We start from the raw sequence: 25,076 nt of genomic DNA on the forward strand, positions 1-25,076 counted from the left end.
CTCTCTCTCTCTCTCTCTCTCTCTCTCTCTCTCTCTCTCTCTCTCTCTCTCTCTCTCTCTGATTTTATGTGTGTTTTCTTTCCTTCTTTTATATCTACTTTAATTATAACGTTTACCATGAATGAAGCTAAAATTTCCACATTCTCTCTCTCTCTCTCTCTCTCTCTCTCTCTCTCTCTCTCTCTCTCTCTCTCTCTCTCTCTCTCTCTCTCTCTCTCTCTCTGAAGGCAAGACATCTCATAGCTCAGCCACGACACAGACCAACGAGTCTCATTTACTCACTTTACCTCAACAGAAACTTTTATGAGCGTAGATTATACAACCTCCTCCCCTTACCCTTCCTACCCATCTCTCTCTCTCTCTCTCTCTCTCTCTCTCTCTCTCTCTCTCTCTCTCTCTCTCTCTCTCTCTCTCTCTCTCTCTCCTTTCACTAGCCACTCGCAGCAACCTTGAATCAGCTGAATGCTATACCCCATAAGCTGCATTTAGCATCACTCGTACGATATTTGTCCTTGAAAAGTTATCTGATTCTCGTATTTTTTCATCATTAGCATCTCTATGTTGGAAAATTCCTTCACTTTTCACGGCAAGACTATTTGAGGATTCGGGATCTTGATGGTGACTAATGCAATCTCAGTCCAATGCCTAAATATAACCTTTACTAAGCGAAGTTATAAAGGTGATGTGACTAGAGACATCCTGTGCGCTTTAATAAGGGGCCGGGGAGTCACAAGTTGTCTCCAGCCCCGCGGCGTGACTCATATATAGATTCCTTGAAATTTATAAGCAAACCCCACGAGGACAGTGAGTTTATATCGTTTGGTGTAGTTATTCATTTTATTTTCATGGTTTCCGACGGTAAATATTTGTGGTGTGTTATCTCATCTGTTGCACACGCGGAAAGAGCTCTATCAATATGTTTCACCACACACACATATGATTCATGGGGGCGGTGGCAGTAAGTGGAGGCGACACCAATTAAAGTCTTGTAACCGAAATCCCCATTCACGGTTCAAATTCAAAGATTCATCGTCTATTTCAATGCACATTCTTTAAGTACTGGCAAGGAGTGTATGATCTAAATAACGTGCAACTAGCAGAATAAATCCCTCCGTAATATTTCCTCCATGGGTATACTGTTTGCGTTCACTCTGACACATACCCAACGTTGTCACTTGGCCAGAGCATCATTCATCTAAAATAAACAAGGTTGTAACAGTCTTGGTCTTGATATTCGGCTCTAGGCTTTATATTCATGCAGTGTAATTCAGTTCAACCACCCTGCTGTAATTCCCTAGCGGTTTACATGCTGGGTATAAACTTTTTGTGTGTATGTGTGTATTCTGGATAACATTGGTCTTTGGCAGTTTCTTAAGTAATCATAGCAATAGGAACATGTAAATACTATGAAGATTAGATTAATTCATCTGTACTCATTAATCTGCTGTTAGTGTACGTTTGGCCTATATAGGGACACAGGATGGGCCTTGCATGCCGACAAGAGGTATATGCTGAGTATAATAGCAATAAAAACATATATACATTGTCAGAAATGCATATCTCCCTCTTTTCTAATTAATTTTTGGTTAATGATTGTATCTAAATATAGTAGCATGTAGTATTTGTGTCGTGAGTATCGTTTAAAATACTATTCGTGACAAGATCTTAAATTTTGAGGATAGCTACTACAACTCGACCCAGAATAATAATAAATACCCCTGCATTTATTCATCCGTGATTGATGTACGTGCTGGATAAGTATATTCAAACCTATTGGACGGTGTTTTCGTTATGATTGTTTATTTTAGAGGTGATGATAGCAACGGGAAACAAGTTAAATGAGTGAAAAGTGCAGTTCCACGCCTCCGTAACTCATCCTGACTGGCAGTGTTTGTGTTGTGGCCATGGCGCGGCTCACCGTGCTCAGCTGCTCCTGTTGTCTGAGGGCTTTATGGACGCCAGAGGAGGTGAGACAACCTACCAGGGGCACTATTAACCTATGGAAACATGACATTAACACCACCATTCAGTATTCCCGGCCTGGTGGTGGTGGTGGCGGGCTGAGGGCTAAAGTGGGTTGGGTCTTGGTAAATGTCGCTGGAGTTCACCCAAGAACCGAGCCTCCTTTTAATGCTTGGCGCACCTGATTGCCTTCCTGGAGGGTGTTGGAGGGTGTGTGCGGTCCTGTAGAGTGTGTGTCCTGTGGTGTACCTGTTCTGCACCGGTGGAGTGGGTGTGTTCTTGTACCAGTGAGGGTGTTGAGGTCTTGTAGTATCGAGTCATTTAAATCCCAAGTTTCCCGGTAGTCATTTTTGACAGGACACACACACCGGTTGAATTGATTGTCGTGTTTCGTTTCATTGGCGTGCTTTGTTTTTCTGAGTGGTTGTGTGTGTTGTGTTGCAGAGATTGGATTGTATTCTTTGTTTTCTCTCGTGGTTGGTGAAAGTGTTTGCTTTCTCCTCCCTGGGTTGTTTGTGTGTGTGAGGGGAGCAGGCAGGGTAAGCTGTCCTGCTCCATCACTCATTTCCAGCATGGGAACGCTATCTTTTCCTTTCATTACTTTTCTCTTTCCATATCATCAACGAGTCAGGGCTGTGGTAGACTGTGGCAGGTTCTGAGTGGCTGTGGTAGGCTGTGACACACTCCTCATCTCTGCTTCCCCTTAATTCCTTCAGTACTGGGACGCATTTCTACCACGAGTTTTGGTCATGATTAAATGATTTTATGAACATTAGAAAGGGTCTATGGAGATCAGAAGATTAATGGCCAGAATCCCCACATAGTTTCTGAAGCTGTATAAAATCACCAAATCATAACCAGAATGAATATTAAAATGTGTCATGGTACAGAAGGAGTTAATGGACACAGGAATTTTCTACACACTGCAGCATGGCACAGGAATTCCATAACATTATTTTTTACCAAAGTTGTTTAGATATTGTAAATTGGTACAGAATGTCAGGTGGGCATAACTTCATACTATAGATTCAAACAGTTAGTGATACATCGTTGCACCATCACCTCTCCCTCCATCCGCCTTGCCTCTCCTTTGCCATAATTTTTTTTTTTTTATTTATTTATTTATTTATTTTATTTATTTATTTTTTTATTGAAATCAGTGGAAATGTTGATGTTTTCCTTCACCACCATCGCTGAGTCACGGTGATATATGGATGGCACTGTTACCAATATGACTTTTTTATAAATATATATATGAAAAAAATGTTTATGATGAGTTCATGTTGCTGTACAAGATTTCAGTAAGACATGTAATCCACTATGTATACAGTATGATGTAAGTTTATGTGTTTGCTAGTGTGCACAGATGAGCTTATAGAGAGAGCAATGCATATCTATATGTGTTACTGTACAAACTTGCCTGTCTTGTATCACCACTCCAGCATATTCACACCATAGTGTAGAGAGAAAACTCATTAGGTATACTCAGAATCAGACAGAAGGAACTGACAAATCTTGGTGTAGTCAGTGTCTAGCATGGCCGATCAGTTCCAATTTAATGTGACTTGTTTCCTTGATGCTTGCAAGGGGAGCACACTCAACACAGCACTTAAAACTAAAAACAACCCATTAATTTCTCTGTTATTTTTGTGTATTTATCTGTACATTGTAACTCATGTGTATTTCGCTTTGGGACAGATGGATCAACACAGAAGATCACAAGAAATAGACAAAGTGTTACAGAAGGAGAGAGAGCGACTCCGAAGACAGGTTAGTGCTGAACTGAATGCTTCCTTCCCCGGATTCCTATCGTGTAGATTGAAAATTTATTAGTGGTTAGTTTCAAGTAACAAAAATATCATGTTACTGACACTAAAAATTTATTATGTATTTTCATGTAATGTCCTTTTAACTCTGGATTTATTTATTTATTTATTTATTTTATCTTTTTTTTTATTCTATTTATATATTATTTTGTTATTTTTATAAATTAGATAGCATAGGTATTCCAAGTATTACATAGATGTGTGACCAATTTTGATCATAATTGGCCAGAATCTAAAAGAATCTTATTGAGTGAAAATAAAGTGTGAAAGGGAAGGGGGGAGAAATTCTTCATTTTTTCTGAAAGGATGGCCTGTGAGTGCTGAATTGTTGTACACATATGTAGCAAATTTCAAGAATGAATATAACAAACTGAATGTTATAAGATAATTATGCCATTTGCATTTTAACATAATGAAATAATAGGCATTTTCCTACAGCAATACTCAGATGGGATGTGTCCATTTGTAGTGTCCCGTGAGGGCCGGACATAGAATACTTACAGTATAGAACATGTACTGGACAGTGGAATGACCTGCTTGCTTTACCTGTTAGGCTTCATAGTGAAATAGTGAAAGTTAGTGTACTATAATCTTTTAATCATTGTATACAAGGTCTGTTTAAAAGTATCCAACCTTTGGCCAGAAAAAAATAATGGTGGATTCTAAGTCTGATGTTATAACTCATCTTGTAACCTCACACATACAACCCAGGAATTGTTGCATTGTTAATGATATAATGTAACGAGTATATGTTACACAACTCAGTACAGTTGGCTTCATTCCCACCAGGTGCACCCAGCATTGTCAAGGTTAGTGATATTTGCTCTACAAAACACTATAAGTATTGAGCTTTGCTCAAAGCATTTGTTACAGAAAGAGGGGTAAGGAGAAAATCTCTTGCCCTCCTCAGGCCTGTCTTTCCTCCTGCAAACCACTCCTGTCCATCCTTACCTCTCCCTTCCACCAGTGAATGCTTCAAGCAAGGCTCACCACTAATTGTGTCTTGCGATTACAACAGTGCACACAACAACAGTGCTTGGTGGACCTCATGGGAAAGTGGCCAGCTGTATATTGGTTGCCTAGCAAGAAAGATCACTTAATGCTCACAAAGATGTACTGTCACATCTGAAAAGAAATTGATGCTAGATACATTTTGAACAGACCTTGTATATTTCATACATGTATACATAATTCACTCACAAAGTAAATATTTGTTAAATCAAGAGTATCTAACCATTTTGTTAACCTATCACCATTTGTCTTGCATCAGTGTTAGTCATAGTTTAACACCATATTAAACTTTCCCTGCAAGGTTAAACTCCTCTTGTTGGGGGCTGGGGAGTCTGGCAAATCAACCTTCCTCAAGCAAATGCGCATCATCCATGGGTATCGGTTTGGGCATGAGGAGATCGACGAGTATAGAGAGACCATTTACAAAAATATTGTTATGGGTATGAAGGTAAGTTTTATATCCTGTCTTTCACACATTTAAAGCTATATACCACTCATTTTACAAGCTTATTAATACTTAGTCAACAGTAAATGCTTTATATTTCAAATTTATAGAAAGGGTCACATGAATGTTGACTTCAAAAGTTTCTCTCTCTCTCTCTCTCTCTCTCTCTCTCTCTCTCTCTCTCTCTCTCTCTCTCTCTCTCTCTCTCTCTCTCTCTCTCTCTCTCTCTCTCTCTCTCTCTAATCAAACACTGTAGGATTGATGTGCTGCATATAGCATTCATATTTGCTAGGCCTACTATAGCTACGTTACATTTCGCAATTGAATAAAAGGACATAAAAATAACAAGATTGTGATTGTCTAAGTGCAATAAATACTATATGCTGTGGTCCATTATAACTCATCTTTCCACTGATAGGTTCTAGTGGATGCAAGAGACAAACTTCGGATACCTTGGGAAGATGACACGAGAGAGAGTGTAGGAAAGCATCTCATGAAGTATATGTCATACATGCCGCTGGACAGACAAGTGTTTCTGGAATATGTTCCAAGCATCAGGGATCTCTGGAAAGATACTGGCATCAGACAAGCGTACAACAGGAGGGCAGAATTTCAGCTGGTTGGTATAGCAGAAAGTAGCTGTTTGTTATGGTGCTGATGTGGCATTGCTGTTAATCCATTGCTATATTCCATGATGAAATTGCTTTGTGTTTGCTTGTAGAAGTTTGCATCTGTACTCATTCTCGATTATTCACATTTGTATTATAAAAAACAGCATTGCATCAAATATTGACTGATAAAACTACAGCTTTCTAATTAATTGTTTAAAGTTGATTCTTTTTTTGCCATTAGGGTTCAGTAAGGAAACTAATACTATTTAGCATTGCCTTTAGTGTCCCTCTCCTAAATGTAGAATTAATCTTAGATATTTTGCCCTTCCAGACCGACAGTGTTTCATATTTCTTCGATTCCTTAGACAGAATAGGAGTTTCGGTAAGAAAAGCTCTTGAATTTCTCCACCATAATCAAAATAAAACTTTATGAATCAGGTTACTAATTTAATGCATGCTTACAAATTCACATCAAGATAGAAGTTATTCCTTTAAGGTGTAATCAGTGTGCTTCCACCAATACTGACTCCTAGTGATTGATTTATATCTCAAAACTGATAAGTCATGCAGCTTTCAGTATGAAGTAACACTAATTGTGTGTCCCAGTGGAAGGAAACTCACCATGAACAACTTCATTTCCAATAAAGCATATGCCCCTGACTAAGGGAGAGAAATGACATTGAGAGCAATTTATTGATCACTGGGATGGGTTTAATATCATCCACACTGGGGGCTCACAGGAACTGAATGTTCTTATTCAGGGAGAGACTCATGTCTGTAAAGCAAAATAACCCTTTAATGAGTTGATATGATGGTATTGTGGCAGGAGTCATGTTTTTCCATTCATTAGGAAGTATTTCATTTTTTGTTGTGGATTTTTCTTTTGTAAAGCTAAGACATCCAGATTTTGTCATTGTCACATTGTAAAATCTCTTGTATTATTTGTATTCTGTAATCAGATTTATTTACTTATGCATTGCATTTCAGGAGTATATCCCGACTGAGAAAGACATTCTTCATTGTCGCAAAGCCACCAAAGCAATCACAGAGTTTACCATTCCCATTCAAAATGTTCCCTTTCTATTTGTGGATGTGGGAGGACAAAGAACACAGAGACAAAAGTGGTTTCAGTGCTTTGAGAGTGTTACCTCCATCATCTTTCTTGCCTCATCATCAGAGTTTGACCAGCGGCTCCTGGAAGACAGGTGAAGTGTTGTTTTACTACTACTACTACTACTACTACTACTACTACTAAAAAGTCCAAAACATTGTAACACATCAAGTACACCACATCACTTAATGGTTAGAAAACAAAAAGTTATAATTCGCACACTTACTGCTAAATATGAGTACATTTTCATAGATGGATTGTGTTGAATAGTGCATGAAAAGAAGAAAAAAATGTCATTTTTAATTAAACAAGTAATTGTTTCCATTTATCAGTTTGGTATTGACCATCCTTGATTTTCTAGTTAAAAGCAATGCAACAAACTTTTAAAATCTTACAAACATTAATAGATGTGTATTGTGTATTATTGTTTAAAGATTGCTTCCTTTTTAGTTTTAACATTTTGTTGATGTGTTGCTTTCATGTTTTTTTTAATTATGTGACTGGCTAATGTGAATCCTCATTCCCCCACAGAGTCACCAATAGGTTAGAAGAATCCCTGAACATCTTTGGGACCATAGTCAACAATCGCAACTTTCGTGATGTTTCCATAATTCTCTTTCTCAACAAGACAGATCTACTCATCCAGAAAATCAGATCAAGACAAAGCAACATAGCCCATTACTTTACAGACTTTGTGGTGAGTGCTTATTGTTTGCTTGGATGCTTGGATTAAGAAGAGAAGTGATTTTACTAGAATGAAATATGGCATTCTCTCTCTCCAAAGATTTAGCTTACTTGTGTAAATTTTTGCTCAGAATACTAATGTTTTAATATGCAAATTTGATGTAAGGATGTCTTTCATTTATAAATAAAGTTAGAATTCCTAGGTGTATTGTAGCATAGTGAAACTTGTGTTATCAAACACCTTTTTCAAACAAATCAGTTTCTTAGTAAAATTTTGGGCTCATAGTTGCATTGGTTGCTGTACCATAGTTCAAACAAAGTTACTTGATTCCAAATAGTAAAAGGAAGCAAAAGCTGATGTTTATTACAGTAGCAATAGATCCGGCTGATTGAGTAGCAATACACCTGGCATGCATTAATAACTCAGTCCTTTATTTACTTTCAGAGTGGCTGAGTTTCCCTGTAGTTTTTATTTTTGTGATGATTTGGTCTCTATCAGGATGGAGTGACTTTGTGTTTTGGGATTGGGAAACATCATCCACTTTTGCTTCTTTTAAAGGCACATGCGTCTACTCTACTCCAAATTGAATAATGCATTTGCATTACGTTCGTATTTTTTTTTTTTTTTTTTTTTTTTTTTTAAGAGGATTCCAAAGCAATATGAGATAGAATTATCAAATAATAGAGGATAAGTGTCTTGAAACCTCTCTCTTTCAATTGAAAGAGTCCAAATCATAGGAATGAAGAAAAGCTGATGGAGGAAGGGAGTTACAGAGTTTACTAGAGAAATGGATGAAGGATTGAAAGATAAGAGTACTGGTTAACTCATGCATTAGAGACTTAAATATGAACATATAAGTATAAAAGAATAAGACTAGTTTTTCACGTAAAATATACTTGTATTTGATATTTGATAATGTGTTGTACTTTTGGGTTTATGAGCTGGTAACAAAATTACTTTGTCATTGATACACATACATAAGAGAAATCTTTGAATATTAAAAATGAAAAGTGTTGATATTCTTTGAGATGCCATGACACGGCAGCTATCTCAATGATTTGTTTCTCAACAGGGAAACCCACATGATGAGAGGTGTGTCCAGCAATTCATCCTTCACAAGTTTGTGGAGCAGCGAAGAGGGGACACGACTCGCCGCCCTCTCTTCCACCATTTCACAACAGCTGTGGATACAGAAAACATTAAGGTTGTGTTCAATTCTGTAAAAGATACAATACTTCAAAGAAATTTAGAAACACTAATGCTTCAGTGAACATTGTTATGTTTTAGGAAAGTGGAACACCTTTATACAAAATGCAACTTAGATATACATAGCTACTAAAGACTTTGTACAGGACACAGCAGTATGTGAAGGGAAAGGTACATACAGAGTGGAAGCATGTTTCTTAGTAAGACATTGGAAAAAGTGTATGATGATGATTTTTATTACAGTTGTATCTGCTTCCTGAAGAAGGTACACAGTACTGTGCTATACCATGCCTCATCCATTTACAGGCAGATGTTCCATTCATGTTGTGTCACGTCGGCTCTCATTTAGTACATTATAATGGGATCTCATCTGTTGAAGAAAGATGTAACAGTAATTCCAATATTTTGTTATGTTCAAATCAGGAACAAGAATAGTGTAAATGTTGAAAAGTGGATGTCACAGTAGAACAGGTTTTTTCATATAAAGCATCCAATTTCCTGCACTGTATAAAGTATTGATTGCATTATGTTCTCACCTCACCAAGAGTTGTAGGATGTGGGCACCACACTTGCCTTATGTTGCACAAGAAATAAGTTTATTTACAGCAGTTCGGTAAAATGCATACATTCCGTATTTTGTGGTAAAATAACTGTTTTCTTTTCTTTTTCTTGATTTCCTTCTTTATTCTTTTTCTTTGTTTTATTTTTTCCTTCTTGTATTATTTGCCTTGAAAATTTAGTGGAAAATTCTCATATGTTTTGTAAGAAAGAAGCAATATTTTAGGCAGAGGCTGGCATATAGACTCAAATCTGTCCTAATATTTAATGCTTATAGTTACCATTTCATTTGCCCTTTGCAAATACTTTTAACAATTATGTATTTTCATTTAACCATGTCATATGCTGTGAATGAAATTTTCTGGGTTAGGTAATGAATTATTGCAGGTACACCACACACTTTTTTGGCCTTTGGTGGTCCGGCACCTCCTGTACTCTGAACGTTACAAGAGGGAGCTTGTAACTCCCATAGTCAGCAAACTAGTGTATTGAGCAAGACACACATGGTGCTGTGTGTAGCATGAACCCACTTCACTTTGTAGTGATGGTCCAGTTGTATGAGATTTTTTTTTTATATAATTTCTGACATTTAACCTTAGCTATAGTTTCTAAAAGGTATCCAGGTATCAGTGCTGATGACTGACATAAATGCCATTCCATTTTGAAATCATCCTGCTTTTCAGTGGCATTCACTTACCCACATGTAGATTTTTTCCCCACATTCTTGGTCTCTTGTGCAAGCTTTTCATTTCAAAGTTACAGATTTTTTTTTTTATTAATGATGAATCCACCAATCTCAGGGTGCTCAGCAGTAACTTTCAGTGGTAGCAGCAGTGGACATTGTTTTAATGGTGAAGGGTACTTCTAAGATAAATTAGTGCTACTCAGAAACAAATCTTCTTAGTGAACTGTAATTTGTTAATAGAATTGGATTCTTAGGTTAGAATAAAGTGACTTCTATATCTACCTCCTGGTGAAGAGGTCAAAGTATGCTAACATTCCTTCATATTTTGGTATTAAACAAGTTTTAAGTTCTGGAGACAATAGTGCTTTCAAGGATGGTGGGATTCTAGCAACTGCACTGTTGAGGTTCTCATTGGGTGCCTGTCTCAAGATGTTAGTGGAGACGTGTGTTGTCATCATTTCAAAATGGAAGGTGACATGGTGACGTGGTAGGATATGTGCTTCTGTAGTGGAAAACAGGTTAGTTACATTACTCTAGGCCTGCAGTTTGTTTTATAGCCTATTTTTTTATATTTCTAGATCATATAAAGAGTATTTACTAGGAATGTGGGTTGTTATTAAGTTATCTCTTACTATTTTGTTCTTTCAGCATTGCTGCTATTGACAGTTATGAATTTGCTACTTTGAAATGGTAACTTCTAGAAAATTATTGAAAATTTGTAACTTTGGAATGAAATTTTTTTGCACAAAATATTTATTGCATCACATTTGCGTAAAATTAACTTAAGTGTAGGGAGTAATTTGAAAAAAGCAAATGAAATCAGAACGATGGCAAAAATTGTACGAGTATTTGGCATGATCATGTGATGCCAGGATGGCTTTGACACTGTTAGGTAACCATGGAGTTTGTTGTTTATCATGCATTTCATTTGAATATTTATTTTGATATTTGATTTACATTTGATATTTTTAATTAAGGTATCTAGCACTATGTGTTATATTGGAGACAGATTTATGATAACGGGATTAATTTATCTCTCGTGTAATTTTGATTGGTCTGGCAGATTGGTTAGTGCAGTAAGCCTTTGGAAGCAAGGGAGCTGGCAAATTGTTTGTGTTTCATTGTATGGTTTGCACTGATGGTGGTATGATGGGGCAATCTGTTTCACAGTACTGGAAATTTCTCAACACCAAGGAATTGTTTCATCAAAACATGAGTCTCTCAGACAAGTTGCTTTATAATCAGATCATTTTTAAAAAGTAGAAATGACTGTATTTGTCTTGTACACACCATGAACTGATAGTAGATGCCAGACATCCTTATTGCCACACAGCAAGATCAGAAGTGACACAAACAAAGCCAGCTGTGGTAGCTGACTCATTATCATGTAGAAATATAGAACTTCTATAGCTTTACACTTTTATATAATTCTTTTATTATTAAAGTAAGTATAGCAAAAGTAATGATTGCCAAACATTACTGAATGAAATACTGAAAGACAAGTGTGTATATGTGTGTTTTTTTTTTTTTTTTTTTTTTTTTTTATGATGGTGGTATACGCTAATAGCTAATATACTCATTAAATACAATTACTTTAAAAACTGTGGTATATATTCAATATTGCATCTTATAAGTCACAAAGTATGATGAATATTGTGGCCTATTGTCAAATATCTAAAAACAAGTAATAAAGTGCATTGGCAACTTTTTGATGGGGTTCATTGTTGCAGGGAGATCAGGATTTAGGTAGATTTATGAAAGTGTTCTGGGTTAGACACTTCAAAACAATGGTTTATTTCAATCTTGTGAGTGTACGTATGTATGCGTGCTTTAGTATGTATGTACATGAATTTGTAGAGCATGCAGCATGAAAAGTAAAAAAAGGACAAAATATTATAAACTCAAATTTTATAGTTTCTGAAAGCTTTACATGTTTTGGAAACAAGAGGGGAGTGAATATTTTTCCTCCACTCTGTTGGTGGTGCCAAGTTGTTGCAGCAGCTCACTAAGTTAATCTCATGTATATAATGTAATATATTAGTTTTCATTGTCAGCGATTGTACATATAGAGCAGCACACATTATGTTGAAAACATACCAATCTGTAAAGATTTATATATATATATATATATATATATATATATATATATATATATATATATATATATATATATATATATATCAAGTAATAATAAAAAGACATTCACCTTATGGTATCTTCAGTTTAAAATTTTGTAGTGATTTTCTCATCTGCATTCTATAAATGACCTCATGCACATCTGCACAGATATTTTAATCATAAAATTTGCCCCATAAGCATATGCTATATTATGATCTTTTAAATCTCAAAAGTAGTTCAGTGAATTTGTATTTTAGTCCATAAGACAAAATATTACATAATTTAGTTTGCTAGATTTTTAAAGTTTGTTAAAAATACTTGATTTTCCATGTGTATGTATTTCATTATTACTTAAAAGAAGGAACAACATTTGCTTGGTTCCCTTTTATTTTTTATGCTTTCATATTTTTTAATTATGGGCTGCAGTGTCAAGATCTGAAAACAAGGTACCATAGAAGACTCAAGTCAGAGGTTGGATCTGTTTGAAGAGTATAATATTATGTACATAAATAATGGATTGAATATTCAGCAATATTGTATTAGGAAGAAATTGATCCAAATAATGAGAAAAAATGCTTCATGATGTAATGTGATGCTTATACAAACAAACTGGGTTATGTAGAGGCTCATGGTGTTGATTGTATGAAGTATAGGTTTAATAGTAGTTGAAATTATCGGGTAACTGGAGATACCTGTAAAGATCTGAGTGCTGGTGTGAATGTAAAAATTAGTATCAAAGCAATTTACATTATACCTAAATTAATATTCACAAAAAAAAGAAAGAAAAACATTGTGGCAGCTTTTAAGACAATGAGGAAATATGGGTGTACTCCTTCATAGCTTTGGCAAGTAACTGGGAACCATTGTATGCATCAAACTAACAATATTTAATGGTCATTTTGCAACTTTTGAGGTTTTGATTTTTTATTGTTTTAGGCACTTTAATTCTTACAGTGAGGAGGAACTATTTCTATTCACTAAATGATTTTTTTCACCTAAAGTGGTGAGTAAATTTTTCCTTCATAAAGTATAAATAGTGTGAATAATATTTTCAAAATTTGTGGTTCTTTAAGATAGTAATTGCTTGAAGCATTATTTTGTCCATAGCAAGACTTGACTTTTCAATTTTTTTAAATCATAATTGAAAGTGCCATCAGTTTTGCAGCCAAAGAATCAGTTAGCATTGTCAGTCATGCAGGCAGTCAACACTTCATAGATCTGTAGTGTGAGTTGAAATAATCAGGCTAGTTTGTAGTACCGGGCCAATTGTTCAAAAACAAAATCTGAACCTTGATGATCAACAACACAATACAAGCTTTAGTAATTAATTGGAAATTTGACATCAATTCCTTGAATTAAACAGTTTCAAGGGAGAAGTACCACATATCAGGCATATCACTCATTTGCAGCAATACTAAATGTAAAGTATGAATGCTGATGTGTTGGTCAGTGTATGGCATGTGTCAGTGCTGCTTCATAAGATAGTCAGAAGATTATATTTCCTAAGGGTTTCTTCATATATTCCTTTCTTATGATAAATACTTTAGTATATTTTTATGACATACGAGTATTAGAATTAAGAAACTTCTTACAAAATCCTTGAGGAAAAAATGGATTTTTCATTGTGTTTTTAGCCATGATAATGATTTTTTTTATCAATGAGTATTTATTTGCATTCCTTGTTATTTTGATACTGCTTTTTCAAGAGTCCTTTCCATATTATTTGATGAATTACAAAAAAGTTATACAACTTGGTCATAACCTTCAAATATTGAGTATATTAGTGTGTGTGTGTGTATTCTATTGATCATTTGTTTTTACAATATTGTAAGCTCAAATGGATGGATGAAACGTTAAAAAAATAACTGATACCAAAATTTTGTGAATGCATTAGATATATTTATAAAGATTAATTATGATATGACTAGAAAATCATTTACACAGTGAAATAGTGTATTTTTATTGAATTAAAAGTAATTTATTTAACATTAAGCAAAATAACCATGTAAGTTTCATTGTTGATAATTGAAAATAGATGATAGTTAGGCAAAGGAATATTTTAATTTTTAGTGATGTTATGGCTCTGAATTTGATAAGATCTTTTTGTAAGTGATATCTCAAACTGTTACCAATTTGTTTTGTTTTTTCGGTATTTTTTTTTTAGTTATTTTCCCTACTGCCAGCCAAATGAAATGTTCTTGCTAACTGATGGTACTTCATGCCAGTGACAATTTGTGTGTGGCAAGTAAAATCAATCATTGTGTGATTTAAGTGGCAGAAATTTCAGTATGTATAAGTGCTAATTTTTTGTGATTAGATTTATTGCAAGGTTATCATTAGTTATGGAATAAGTAATGCCTGTAAGTGAAGTGCATTAGGGATTGGTGAGGTGAATCAAGCGATGGCATTGTTAGTCAAGGTGGGCTAAGAAACAAGTAATACTTAAATGCACAAATTGTTTTGTCACATTGTTCATGCACATGGTCCTCACTTTCAAAATCAGTGATGTAAAGCAAGACAATTTGTTCATTCTTGTAAATCAATAATCTGAATTGTTTCTTTTTTAGTGTCATCATTCTCATCTTTGAGGTTTCCTTATTGTTGTTAGTGTTACATGGACATATAGTTAGCACTAGAGTTATCCTCTTATCATTTTATTGCACATCACTCATAATCATCATCACCATTTTTATTTAACATCCTTATTCACGTTACAAGGGTTTGATATCTTATGAATCTCTCTTACTTTTTACAGTCATATATATATATTAAACAGTAAGTTTCCTTGACCCTTCTCTAATTGGGAACAGTTTTTATTTGAGCCTGGCCTTTCCATAAGGAGAATACTGATCGAGGATATGAGATCCCCCTCCCCAGAGACTGATCATTACACCATGTGGTGCAGTCCACAACATGAATGTATCTCATAGTAGACAGTAGGGCTGCCACATCCCTGTGCCATTTGTTTTATTCTGCAACACCAATTTACTAAATTTACAATAAGTAATCTGTAAAAACTTAGGCATAGATATTTGATTTTATGTATACAAAATTTTTAACCTTATTGAAAACACAAATGATTGGGAGTGATCTTTGTGTTGATGTGCTAGATTTCTATACCTTTCATGAGACAAGATTCTCAGCAATCTTCACCACAGGGTGATGGATACACTTGCTTTTAGACTAAGGCAATTAAAACGATCATGACAGTATAAGAATGCAACTCCAGACTTTTGAATATCGGGAACCTTATGTCTAACCTTTCTCAAATTAACAGGCTGATCATTGGATATGGTATAGTCTCATGTTGATCCTGCAACTTGTACACCCAACATGCCCATTCTAGTTTCAATTCCATTTTTAAACTGCCTTTTCTCTTATTTTTTTACCTACAAATTATTGTGTTATGTTATTAGAAAAGTAGTATTACATATAATGTTTCACTATTGATTATATGTCAGTTATTCATGTATTGCAATTTTAATGAAGTTCTACAAATTGTGCAGCATCTGGCACAGTTTTTGTTTTCATGCACTTAGAAACCAATTTTTCAGCATCAGAGATCCCTTGCAGTGTCCTCTGAGCCTCATTAAACCGTGGCTGCTCTAAGAGTTTGCTAGTTTATTCACATACTTTGAATTCCACATCTGCATTATCATTAATCTTTTTTATCTTCATATATTATTGGCGAATACTCTACATTATATGTGATAGCCATGACAGAGCAACATACACACACACACACACACTTTTTTAGGAAAAGAGGATGAAATACAGTTTATCTTTGATTAACATATTATCTTATCTATTTTTGTTTGTCTATTGTGTTTCCTTCATTAACAAAGTGCCATACTCATTTATCAAAATAGGACTTCTCTTAAAAGATTACAGCTGGTGCACTGCCCAATTTTATTAAGAAGTAAACCACAGCTTCATTCTGCCACCAAAGCAGCCACACAGCTCTTATACAAATAGAAGGAATCTCTTGAGATGTCAAGCTGACTAGTTCTTTGTTGATGTTTTTTCTTGTGTGTGTGTATATATATATATATATATATATATATATATATATATATATATATATATATATATATATATATATATATATATGCATACACACATAGTTTTCATTGCTCAATAAGTAAAGGAAATGCACAAAAACTGCATTATGAGTGAATTAAAGTGAGGACTGTGTGTATCATCAAGCTATTCAAAGATGCTCAAATATTGTGATTGAAGTATTGTAGGGTGTGTGTAAATAAGTGTAACCCAGGGGAAGAGAGAAGAGAAGAACAATTCCAGTGACAAATATTAGCAAGCTACTTAAAAGACATGATGTTTTTGGGTGCTACAGAGTATGATAACAGTGTCACAAAGTCCCATCTTGCTTGTTGAGTAATGTAAGTGTCACAAGCATAAGCTGCACATCCTGTTTCCAGGTATGTACTGTACCAAGCCTTTGGTATGTTATAGTGGCAGCAATATATCACAATTTAATGTATAGTTGTAAGAAATATTGTCTTTTTATATTGAAATATTTATTGTATTGAAGTGATGTAATAAACTGCCAATGTTCTTAATATACAAGTGATGTTAATTTTTAATCTGCATTCATTTCTTAAACATTGTACTCCTATATAGTTTTATGGAGGAAGGTACACAAATGTTTAGCTACAGTCAATGGCATTACTTGTACATATATACAGTATATATATTTTTCCCCCTTGGTTGTAAAAAACAGTAGTATAATGTAAATATTTTGGAGTGCTGAAACTTTATCAAAAGACTTTATAATATTGGAAGAGATTGTTATAACCCTTTTCTTTTTAATGATTAGATCCACTCAGGTATGGATTGAGTCAGGTTACTTTACTTTTGAAGGTATAGTAAATATTGATGTAAACCCCTCGTTATTACACTTCACAACTCAACAAAATCAATCTAGACTTGTAAGTTTTGTAAAAAAAAAAAATCTAAAATAGTGTTGCCTGACTCTAACATTGTGCTGCAAGTGAAGGACAGTTCCAGATCACTGTGGAGTGTGCCAGCCAGTGTAGTAAAAGACTAAAATATTCAATCCAAAAGTCAAACAAGTTTAGTTCTGCTATTTGTTTTGTTCCTGCACACTCATGGAAGAATTACAATTGGGCTTCATGCTGCAGAATTCCATGCTGTAGATTGTTATTTATTTATTCTACTGTATTTGTTTGTTTATTTATTTGCTTATTTATGTATTTTACTATTTTCATTTATTTATTTATTTATTTTATTTATTTATTTTTTTTTTCAGAACTTTATCATGACCTAGAAAATTTTTATTTTTTAATTATTTATTTATTTATTTTTTTTTATTTTTTTTTTTTTTCAGTGTGTGTGTGTGTGCGTGTGCGCGCGTTAGCGTATGTGTGCGAAATTGGTGGTTTATTTACTATTCCAAGTATTATTTTTCCTCTCTCCTAATTTCAAAGCTTAATGCTTTTATAAAATGTGATTATTTCATAGCTTTATTTGCTGTTTGATTATAAGACCCATCATTTTATTGTACAGACTTGTTATTCTTACAAAAAATACTTGCAGAGATGTAAAGCTCTTCTTTTATGCATGCAATAATCTGTATGAAACTATCAGCATCTCACTTTCTGTACCTCACCAACTGTTGTAGGGATTGTTTTCAAGTACCATATATGATTGCATATACACATGCACACATTTGTCCATCATACTTTGAACTTGTACAGATAGATTGATATCATCTCATGTAAAATTGTAATTCAACTCATGCAGATTGTTCACATATTTGTACTTCAAATGTATGGTGCATTCCCTGACTTTTTAGGATGTCATACACACTTACAGATGAAAAGCATGTAGTGTTCCTGTTCTTCTGGAAGTTTTAAGAGGTACTTTATCATGCTGTTCTTGTAATGGAGGAATTGTAAGAAGAAATTTGCACTCCATTGTTACCATTCCATAGGTGGTGATTGTTGTGAGGGAAGGGTTTTGTCAGATAAAAGTGTTCCATCAGGTGAAGGTGAAGCGCTGTTGTTGTGTCTAGAAGGGAATAGTGTTTCCTTTTGTCCACTGGCTTCAAAGTAGATTTAATTGGTTCCAAGCATTTCCAATTAAGTATGTGGAAAACTAATTAACATTAATATTACTTGTCTTATCAGATTTACATAACTTTCTTGGAGCCATTGTTTTCTATTTCATATATATATATATATATATATATATATATATATATATATATATATATATATATATATATATATATATATATATATATATATATATATATATATATATATATATATATATATATATATATATATATATATATATATATATATATATATATATATATATATATATATATATATATATATATATATATATATATATATATATATATATATATATATATATATATATATATATATATATATATATATATATATATATATATATATATATATATATATATATATATATATATATATATATATGTATATATATGTATTATAAAAGTGTCTCATCCCAGCACAGAGGGAGTAATGGTGACTATTACATATATGAACATAACTCAGATTTCATCCATATAGAAAATATTCAACACATACAAATTGAGGCTCAAGGTAGATATATGTGTAGTGCCCTTTGTGGCAATCATTGCATATTTTGACTTTTAAACAGTGGATGCAACATTAATAGCTGATTGAAAACTGAAAGTATTGCTTACAGATCTGAAAAATTATATATTTCTGAATGTTACTTGTTGGAGAGTATTTGGCCAGCTTGTGGTGAGGTGCATTTTGTGTCAGAGAAGGTGCTTGGCCTGGCAGAATATTGGTGTTGATCTGCCCTGCTTGCTGGACTTGTATTATGTTTGTTTCAGTGATTTTTTACATAATTCATTACCCATTATCAGAAATCAAGATGCATTTTCTTTTATATATGAATTTGTGTATTAGCAATGGATAGTTTCCATCTTCTACATACAATAATCATACAAGAATTCATCATGTCGCCCATCATCTTACACACACACACACACACACACACACACACACACACACACACACACACACACACACACACACACACACACACACACACACACACACACACACACACACACACACACACACACACACACACACACACACACACACACACACACACACACACACACACACACACACACACACACACACACACATACACACACGCACACACACGTATCATTACTGTTGTTGATATTTATATGAAATGGGAGTATACCAGTAAGGTTTACACGCAGCAACAACACGAGCTTGGCAGCATTTTATAGGTATATAATAAATATTTTGTTACTGTTATATTTGTGTTATGAACCCAACTAGGTTTATTATTGATGAAGGTGGTGAAAGCTAATCAAATGGTTCATTAGCAACACATGGCCTGGGTGTGACATTCCCATAGCCTGCAGTGGTGTGTGGTCTGCATTATCTGTTGCCGTTTGCTTGGATTCATGTATTGAAACACTGTTATCAAGACTATTCTCCAAAAACCACATATGATTAGTCTCTCTCTCTCTCTCTCTCTCTCTCTCTCTCTCTCTCTCTCTCTCTCTCTCTCTCTCTCTCTCTCTCATTGCTAATATGAAATTGTCAAACTACCAACAGAAGCATGAAACCATGAATTATTTTCATAGTTTGTTACAGGAAAAGGATTTTACTTCCTGAAACATTTTGAAATGTGGTTGACAGTCACGATATAGTTGAGCAAATGAGGAAAACCAGTCGGAAAAAACAAAGCAAGAGGATCAGGAACAGTCTTCATATATTTGTTCTCATCTGAAAGGTATGGATTGCGAGATTTAATTTGAATAATCCTGAGACGGGTCTTAGCTATGTAATGAAACCTGTGTGTGTGTGTATATATATATACATATATATATATATATATATATATATATATATATATATATATATATATATAGAGAGAGAGAGAGAGAGAGAGAGAGAGAGAGAGAGAGAGAGTGTTGCAGGGTGTATACTGGTGACATAATTTTGGTGCATTTTGAATGTGTTAAAGATGTTTCATCTTTCACACAGTAGTCCAAGACCTCAATGCACTCCCAAAAAAATGTCAGATATACCACAGGCTGCTTGGTGTCCAGGTTCAAGAAGGAATTGGACAACTTCCTACAAACCCTACCTGATGAGCCCCCATTCCCAGGCTACACGGCTTACTGCAAAGTAGCTTCTAATCTGTGCCAGGCCAGATGGCTCACCTGAACAGGCAGCAGCAATAGACCACCATGGCTGTGACGAAGACCCTCTGGATTCAACTAAATAAGCCAAGTAAGTAAGGGTTTGTTATGAGCATATTATGTGTTGTAAAGTGTTTAAGTGTATTTGGATATGTTTCAGTGAGTTCTGTGGGTATTTTAGGGTGTTGTGCAATGGTCTGAGGTCTTAGTTTTTTTATGGGCACACAAGAGGTCAAAACTACAATATTCAGCTAATTTTTTTATGCTGCCCTTTCACCTTTTTGTAATATTCTTTCTTTTAATGTGTCTTTGTGTGTGTGTGTGTGTGTGTGTGTGTGTGTGTGTGTGTGTTAAGTGTGTTAAGTAGTAGTATTGGAGGGCGTTTGCGTGTTCTAGGTAATTATTGGGTGGTGTAAGTAAATGTCTTGGGCATGTGTTAGATGTATCCAGATGTATTTTACGTGTTTTGAGGTTTTGACTTTTTTTTTATGGGGGGGAGGGGGGAGATGGAAAGTTTCATTGGTTGTATGTTTAAGGGGTGTTTTGAAATATGTTTTTTTTTTTTTTTTTTTTTTTTTTTTTTGTGTGTGTGTGTGTGTGTTTGATGCTACACTCTCGTTAGTAATATAGAAATGTCGTTAATTTGTTATCAAAAGCTGTTAAAACACCTTTAAAAATTCACGTCTCTTCAATTAGAGCCTCTAGGAAATTCTCACCCCACTCATAAAAAGCACTGTGTTTGTACTATAAGACCAAGTGAGGTCAAAATAATCCCTAAAGCAACACTTCCCGGAACTTTTTGATTATTTTTCTTTGTATAGCCAGCCATTGTTGACGCTGAGACAGTAGTATTAGGGAAAGTTCAATAAGTCGTTTAGGCTGATAGTCATTTAGGCCTTGTTCCATTTAGGTAAAGAGTCGAATCAGTCGATCGTTTACGCCATGCTCCTTGTCTAATTAAAACTATTAAGGAAATTAGTTAGTCACTCGATCCCTGAAGATGTCAGAAAAATTATCTATATAGTGTAATAAGAACTATTCAATTATCTAAAAATAATTCCCATCAAAGTCCAAACCCTTTGAATCACTGTTCGATGCGCCACTTGCAGCTTCATACCAGCATACGAACGCTTTCCGGTTTCACAGTCCCCACTCACAACTCCGGCGTGAGTGGCGGCGTCGCTGTGAGGAAAGTGAATGCGCTGGTGGTCAGTGAGTGATTCAGTGTTCCTTGGTGATCTACAGCCGTTGTGTTTGTGTGCGTGAGTGATGGAGAGGAGCAAGGATCGTATGTGGCGGCAATCGTTGGTCTTTCACGGGGCAGCAGTGGAGCGGGTGAGGCCAGAGTGATGTCGGTGCTTGATGCCGCCACGTAAGTGTTCGCCGCCATTATGGGCTGTTTGTAGTTTCAGCCAATGAATGATTTCCTGGTACGCCTTATAATGATATGAGTGGCAATGAAGTGATTGTAAGTCTTGTTGAAACTGTAAATTGGTCACATATTGTAGTTTTGACGTCCACTTGAGATTGTTATTTAAATGTATAACCATATATTTCAAAGGAATTTATCCGATGCCAATGTGCCACAGGATACTGCACTTAGAAAATTCAAATTCCGTTACCACTAATTAACTACAACCATCACTGTGAATAGTTAGACCTGTTGTGAATACATGAAATGCTACACAGCTGTCAAAGAGAAGGGTTTCAACTTTCATTTACAACTAACCTTTCTCAAGTTGTTTAGTAATAAATTTTCTTCCTAGTTCCACAGAAAAATAAATTAAGATATGAGGGAATGTATATAAATGTACTGTTTGCATGTAGATTTTAAAGGATTGTATCTCTCTTATTGTGAAAAGAATTTGTTCGTAAAATCCGTTTATCAGTTAACGTAGCACATTGCAGCTACAGAATGATAGCTACTGGAGTTCCGAGGAGTGCAGAATGAAAGCAGTACCTGATGATGATGGCAGGATCATTATCAGGAATCTGGCAAGAACTGCAGTGTAGAGATGCAGATACCAGTGGAAAGGTAAATTTATATACCCACTTGCAATTTGCCTGTTGCCAGACCATAGATACAAGTACAACATGCCACTTTCCTGAGACTTTCTGAAAAATTGTGGTTTTTGATTGAGATTGTGTCTATCCCAAATGTTTGTTTGTCCTGATAGAAAATTTTTTTTCTGTATAACGTAGTTTTATATTGAGTATGTAGAGAAAGAGGGGGAGGGAGGGAGGGATTGTGAGCGAGATTGAGTGTGTGTTAGTGGCATTGACAGCCTAGTTTACTCAGTTATTCCTTTTAGTGAGTCTCCAGAGAAATATGTGCCTCAAAACCATCATAGATGGGACCCTCGATCAGTGCACTCAGTACAAAGTGAAATGTTTCAGAATATGGTTGACTGGTTAGCAAAGTTACTTTGTAATGTATGCAAGACTGATTCAGTAATTTAGGCCGCTTGTCAAAGATTGGAATAAATTGGCCCGTTGGTCATACCAAATGTAAGATACAGGAATTGAATTTATAAAATTATAAGCACCAGACAGCTTAGGTCATGTGATGCCATGGATTAAGGAAATTAAGATCTTTTAGGATGATGTGTGGACACCATCAGTGTAATGTTATCTAGAGTGTTGGTAAGGTTGTTTGAGTAGGTGTTCATCTTGAGTAGAGATTAGTTTGTTTTAAGATGATGATGATGATATCTGGATGAAAGTTCTGTGATTCTTTTAGGACGTCTTCGAGATTAGGGGTGGGAGTGGATGGGAAAGGGAGGCTAGATGTGGGAAAGCTGTTGTATGTGCTGTTATGTACTTTGGACAGGTGAAGACGATATGTGAGACTGAGAGGGGAACATTGACAGGTTGAGCATAAGATTGGTGGAGATCTTATCATGAGATAGGAATGTGTGTTGTATGTGATCAATGCATAATTGTCTAGTTACGGTTTCTCAATGTCTATTTTTGTGTTCAGAGTGGAGTGCAACCATGGGATTTAATTTAACTTTGCAATTTGTTTTCTGAGATCATCCCAAAATGATTGCCAGCAGTTATAAAGATAGGTATGGAAGGGAGGGAAGTAGTCAGGAAAGGGTACAGCCTTGGGATAGTGACCATTTAATGATATAGCAGAGCGTGCTAATGAGTCCACATGTTTATTTTTTGGGGATGCCTACATGACTTGGTATCCAGCAAAAACAAACATATTTTACGGATAGAAAGGCGGAATAACCAGTCTTGAATTTCTTTATAAGTTTGTCATAGACTGTATGAGAGATAAGGAATTAACATTTCGTGAAGATGTTAAAAGATGAAGATAGAAAGAAAAGATAATGTTTTAGAATGAAGAGTATATATTTCATTGGTGAGGACACTGGTTATGGATGGTGAATGGAACTAAAGATGTTGGGAGGGAAAGGATGGAACTGCTAGAGCCTTGTTGGGATTTGGATCCATGTGTAGTAGAGATGAGTGTGTAGGAGTCCTGTGTCGACATGTATTCAAGGAAGTTTGACTGTAGTAAGGCAGAAAGGTGCTGGACTTGAGAGGGTATGTGATGGAAAGGGGCATATTGAGATAGGGATCAACCACAGGGGGTAGAGTGAGTATGGAAAGGAAAGGCATTTTATTTTATTTATAGCTCAGACCTCCCCACTACCTTACTGCCTGATCATCAATCTCTCTCCCTGCTACTACTGCTTCTTCTCATTCCCACTTTACTTGTTCCTTTTCAACTACTCAAACTATGCCCCTTGACCTTCCCTTCTCTTACCACTTTAATATACTCGAGAATCTATCCTATCCATACCCCTTTCTCTCTCCAGATCACTCTCTACCTAACCTCACTCCCTTTAGTTCTGATTCTCTCCCTCCCTCTCTACTCCCAGATTATAATTTAACTCCCACACCCATTATCAACTCAACAAGTCCAACCAATATCATGGCTCATTAATTTCTCTCCTATAATGGCCTCAATATCTGTTCTTGAATGGAATATACATACATGACTTTTGTACCCATAGAAATCACCTTCGCTACCTTCATTTCAAAATATAACCCCAAATAATTTGCTCACAAGAAACCTTCATCATTATGAGGATTATGATTATTTTTTGCCAGGGGGAACAGTGTGGTACTGAGAACAACCTTAGGAGACATCTTCAAATTGAGTGAATTGGGAAGACCGTGACAAGTTATGTGGATGCAAAAAGTGTAATTAAGTAGAAAGGATTGGATGAAGATGGTTTCTTGTAGTCAAATCATTTGGGGGATTATATTTTTTAAACATGGTAGCAAAGATCATTTCTATATGTACAAAAGCCACATATATTGCATTGAAGAACAGATATTGAGGTCATTATACAAAAGAAATTAGTGAGACAAGGGGCTTGGTATTGGGGAAGGATATTGAGGATTGGAATAACTCAGCTATGTTGTCAGTCATACCAAATTTTAGATACAGGAAACATCATGTAGAATTTATTGCAAGTTTTGTGCAACCGATTTATACATGTATTAAACCAACAATTTTTTTCAGGTTGAAAATATCCAGAAGTCTCCTCACAAAGCCTGGTGGTAGCAGCAGCAGCAGCAGCAAC

At 35.1% G+C, this 25,076-nt stretch overlaps 1 protein-coding gene and 1 long non-coding RNA gene across 4 annotated transcripts; both read left to right on the forward strand.

The window, feature by feature from the left end:
- Positions 1–1,814: 1,814 nt before the first annotated feature.
- On the forward strand, positions 1,815–17,404 carry LOC123498692 (guanine nucleotide-binding protein subunit alpha homolog). Of its 3 annotated transcripts, XM_045246045.1 has the most exons (9): positions 1,901–1,967; positions 3,661–3,732; positions 4,227–4,363; positions 5,101–5,247; positions 5,663–5,863; positions 6,187–6,237; positions 6,843–7,060; positions 7,498–7,663; positions 8,724–17,404. In XM_045246045.1, exons 4-9 carry the CDS (start codon positions 5,158–5,160, stop codon positions 8,919–8,921), a joined length of 924 nt encoding a protein of 307 aa, XP_045101980.1. In that variant the 5' UTR covers positions 1,901–1,967; positions 3,661–3,732; positions 4,227–4,363; positions 5,101–5,157; the 3' UTR covers positions 8,922–17,404. The 3 variants fall into 3 exon arrangements, with proteins under 3 accessions (XP_045101979.1, XP_045101978.1, XP_045101980.1); XM_045246043.1 differs by lacking the exon at positions 4,227–4,363 and having other exon boundaries at positions 1,818–1,967; XM_045246044.1 differs by lacking the exons at positions 4,227–4,363; positions 6,187–6,237 and having other exon boundaries at positions 1,815–1,967.
- A 4,230-nt stretch (positions 17,405–21,634) lies between these two features.
- LOC123498528 lies at positions 21,635–25,074 on the forward strand. The gene is made up of 3 exons (XR_006672704.1): positions 21,635–21,844; positions 22,381–22,507; positions 25,016–25,074. It is a non-coding gene; the product is annotated as an uncharacterized LOC123498528 (long non-coding RNA).
- The last annotated feature ends 2 nt before the right edge of the window (positions 25,075–25,076 follow it).

This window comes from Portunus trituberculatus, chromosome 48, assembly GCF_017591435.1.
Source record: "Portunus trituberculatus isolate SZX2019 chromosome 48, ASM1759143v1, whole genome shotgun sequence".
NCBI classification, from domain to species: Eukaryota; Metazoa; Arthropoda; class Malacostraca; order Decapoda; family Portunidae; genus Portunus; species Portunus trituberculatus.